The sequence below is a fragment of the Colobus angolensis genome, unplaced genomic scaffold, assembly GCF_000951035.1.
Source record: "Colobus angolensis palliatus isolate OR3802 unplaced genomic scaffold, Cang.pa_1.0 Scaffold114, whole genome shotgun sequence".
Taxonomy (NCBI): domain Eukaryota; kingdom Metazoa; phylum Chordata; class Mammalia; order Primates; family Cercopithecidae; genus Colobus; species Colobus angolensis.
In genome coordinates, this window is record NW_012112475.1 from 2,018,044 (window position 1) to 2,021,733 (window position 3,690).

Sequence of the window (3,690 nt, forward strand, 5' to 3'; positions counted from 1 at the left end):
TTTTTTTTTTTAGAGACAGAGTCTCGCTCTGTCGCCCAGGCTGGAGTACAGTGGCGCGATCTGGGCTCACTGCAAGCTCCGCCTCCGGGGTTCAGGCCGTTCTTCTGCCTCAGCCTCCCGAGTAGCTGGGACTACAGGCACCTGCCACCATGCCTGGCTAATTTTTTGTATTTTTAGTGGAGACGGGGTTTCACCGTGTTAGCCAGGATGGTCTCTATCTCCTGACATTGTGATCCACCTGTCTGAGTCTCCCAAAGTGCTGGGATTATAGGCATGAGCCACCACACCCGGCCAAATTGTGTATTTTTAGTAGAGACGGGGTTTCACCATGTTGGCCAGGCTGGCCTTGAACTGCCAACTTCAGGTGATCCACACTCCTCGGCCTCCCAAAGTGCTGGGATTACAGGCGTGAACCACCACGACTGGCCCCTTGCTTTTATATCACAAAGAGAGAAAACAATGGAAAATGCCAAGTAAGCCAAAACCATCCATCAGTATTATCATTTCCCCAGCCTAAAGTTTTCATTTGGCTTCAAGCGAGTGTCATACGCACAGCGTTAACCAGCGCTATTCAGTGCATCTCTAATCATTTTTCCTGATTTGACCTAGTCAAAAATCTGCCCATTTTCACGGATCAGGAGAAGACTTACTTGTAAAAATATACCTCCTACTTTCTCCAGTTCACTGCTCTCAGATGTCACTGTGACAAAAAGAAAAATAACAAGTGACTGATTGAGAACTTACCCTGAAGACCCCAATTTTGCAATTGTCTAGTAGAAGCCATGTGGGGGCCAGTGTGATGGCAGCACAGTTTTTATTCCAAGATGGATTAAATCTTGGAATGAAAAATACAACATTAATGTTGTGGTCTGCCACTCTGTACCCTCCTCCATCCCTAGGTATGTGCATCTAGGTTGAGCCCTTGGTTCTGCACCCCCCCACTATCTGTGTCAATGCTAAATATTGCAATGTTTGGGGCAGGATGGAGAGGGGGAGATTTTTCCTATTGTAATTGACTTTGGCTTTTGCTTTTGTTCCAGTGGAAGCAGAATGCTCCCACCCTTGCTCGATGGGCCATTGGTCAGACTCTGATGATTAACCAGCTCATAGATATGGAGTGGAAATTTGGAGGTAACTAGTTACAACCAGTCCTGGGTTATTTGGGTGGTACAGGGTCGGGGTGCAGAGGCTGTGACACAGCCACTGTGGAGAAGGCACTGTTGGGGCAGCACCTGCTGTTTTGTATTCTGCCCACATTCAGTAGCTGTTTCCATTCATGGCTCTGGATAAGTTGACTTTCCAGAAGCACACCTTGCTGCCCTCATACTTGCCCCCACATGGCTTCTGCTGGACAACTGCAAAACTAAGGTCTTCAGGGTCAGTCCTCAATCAGTCACTTGTTATTTTTCTCTCTCTTTTTTTTTTTTTGTCACAGTGACATCTGGGAGCAGCGAATTGGAGAAAGTGGGAAGTATATTTTTACAAGTAAGTCTTCTCCTGATCCTTGAAAATGGGTAGATTTTTGACTTGGTTAAAAATTATCTAATCTACATTGGGTTAAATATCCATCCATTTAAATATCCATTTAAATGGATGTTTTACTGAAGTACCTTATATATCTATCTCAGAGCAGTGTGGCCAGCTAGAGATGTGGTCACTAACATGCCTACTTTCAGATGAATAGATCCTAGTATTATTCATTGACATGTGATTGTTCCTGTAATCATGAGAATTGTCAGAATTTTCAGTGGTGGATGATCCATACTGCTCCTGTAGGACTCTCAGGTTGGAAGCTTAATTAAGTCAAAGGGTTTTAATTTCTTTGCCCAGCTGTCATTTTAATTTAAATTATTTCTTTTTCTTTCATCAGCTGAAGTTGGTGGTTAAGAAAGGAAATCAAACCGAAAATGTGTATATAGGTGAGTCTGAATTGCCTCTTGAACCTCTTCACCTTTTCCGTGTTCTCTGCAGTCAGGGGCTGGTGACACTCACCACAAATCATGTCTTCTATAAAAACAGTCATTGCCAGCTGTGGAGTAGCTGTTCCACTGCCTTTCCTCTCCTGAAAGATGGCACAAGGAGTGTTAGAAAGCCATTGGCAGGTTGGAGCCCCCATAGTTGAAGAGCCGTTTTGAAAAATGGAAAGGGAGGGAACGGAATGTCCAGGATTGAAGAAGAAGGTTGACGAGCAAGAAGCTCTTGCCGTAGAAGTCCCATTGAACATCCCGAATGATACCCTTTTATCTCTTTGTGCCGTGGAGCTGTGCCATTTGAACACTCATTCCCCTTTTTTTTTTCCTATGGAGCAGAGAACCTTCTGCATTCAAGTCTCTCAGTTCTTTATTATGATCAATTACCCATCAAGAGCTGCTTAGATGTACTAAGCCAAAAAAGAAAAAAAAAAATCCTCTGCATGGAAATTAATTTTCTTGGATGATTCTGTGGAGTTGGAAACATTTATCTGAAGCTGAATTTTCTCTCCCCAGAATTAACCTTGCCTCAGTTCTACAGCTTCCTGCACGAGATGGAGCGAGTCAGAACCAGCATGGAGTGTTTCTGCTGATTTCTGTCCCTACATCTCCCCTGGCCCCGTTCCCTGCCCTCCTCCCTTCCCTGGGTGACTGCTCTGAGAGGCACTTCACTCACAGGTCTGTGGGATGCTCCATGGGGCCCCGCTGGCTTCTTGGGAGCCCAGGTGCAAAGGGTTTCTGAAAAACAACAGGATTAAGTACTTAAAGAGCCCAACACAATTACCCCGTAAACTCTGTGTTAGGGCAACCACCACCACCTATCTGTCTTCCAGGACACATTTTAGATACTGTGACAGGCAGGCCACTGCATCTCAGATTCAGGGGAGAAAATAAATTGTCACCTCCCCTTCAAAGTTCCAGAGTAAACAAATGGTGCCATCATTCAAGATAACATGCTAATCACCCTCCTCCCAAAAAGCAAGAGCTTGTTTATGGCTGAGGAATCGGCGGATTGTCTGAATGACACGTGTACAGAGCCCGCACGGATTTCTGCACACTCTGGGTCTGTGCTGGTGGAACATTGCCAATCAGTTTTTAATGAGGCACCTGTGTATAAATACATGCTTGGTCTTCTCTGCAGAGAACTGAGGCTAAACTCTGTCCCCACTTCTGGTTTTGCCCTGTCATATTGTAACCAGGCGGGCCTTTTGAGGCCATTTTAGTTTGAGTTCAAGCCAGCCACCTCTGTTGGTTAGATGATGAATAAAAAGGTTCTGAAGAAAAGGTCTGGATCCAGTTGTCTTTCTGCTGCATGGATTAAAGAGTGGTGTACCTTGCTGAGAGCTAGTGCTTGCTCTGTCTTTAAAAATTATCTTCCTGATTTTGTGAAGATCCTGGGTCTCCAGTGAAAATGGGTCTGTTCCAGCGCTGGAATTCGTAAGAGCAATTCCAGGGAAAACTCAGCTTAAAAGCCCCAGGAAAAAGCATAACATGTGAAATTGAAATGCTTTGTGTACAGATGGCTTTAGCCCCCACCCTAGCATGTGACTTTTCTTGCCCCTCCTCTCCAATACCTCTCCTCAGAAATTTTTGTTTGTTTGTTTGTTTGTTTGAGACAGGCTCGTTCTGTCGCCCAGGCTGGAGTGCAGTTGTGTGATCTCTGCTCACTGCAAGCTCTGCCTCCCAGGTCCACACCATTCTCCTGCCTCAGCCTCCCGAG

At 45.3% G+C, this 3,690-nt stretch overlaps 1 protein-coding gene across 6 annotated transcripts in view; it reads left to right on the forward strand.

The window, feature by feature from the left end:
* The window catches only part of COMMD7 (COMM domain containing 7), a 57,502-nt gene extending 54,248 nt beyond the window's left edge, over positions 1-3,254 (forward strand). For 2 of the 6 annotated variants that reach the window (XM_011959805.1, XM_011959807.1), the window contains exons 6-9: positions 1,041-1,131; positions 1,436-1,485; positions 1,871-1,919; positions 2,487-3,254. In XM_011959805.1, coding sequence (XP_011815195.1) covers positions 1,041-1,131; positions 1,436-1,485; positions 1,871-1,919; positions 2,487-2,563 — 267 coding nt within the window. In that variant the 3' untranslated portion in view covers positions 2,564-3,254. Of the gene's footprint in view, positions 1-1,040; positions 1,132-1,435; positions 1,490-1,870 lie in introns of all 6 variants that reach the window. The other 4 variants (XM_011959798.1, XM_011959822.1, XM_011959803.1 and 1 more) reach the window with 4 other exon arrangements.
* The last annotated feature ends 436 nt before the right edge of the window (positions 3,255-3,690 follow it).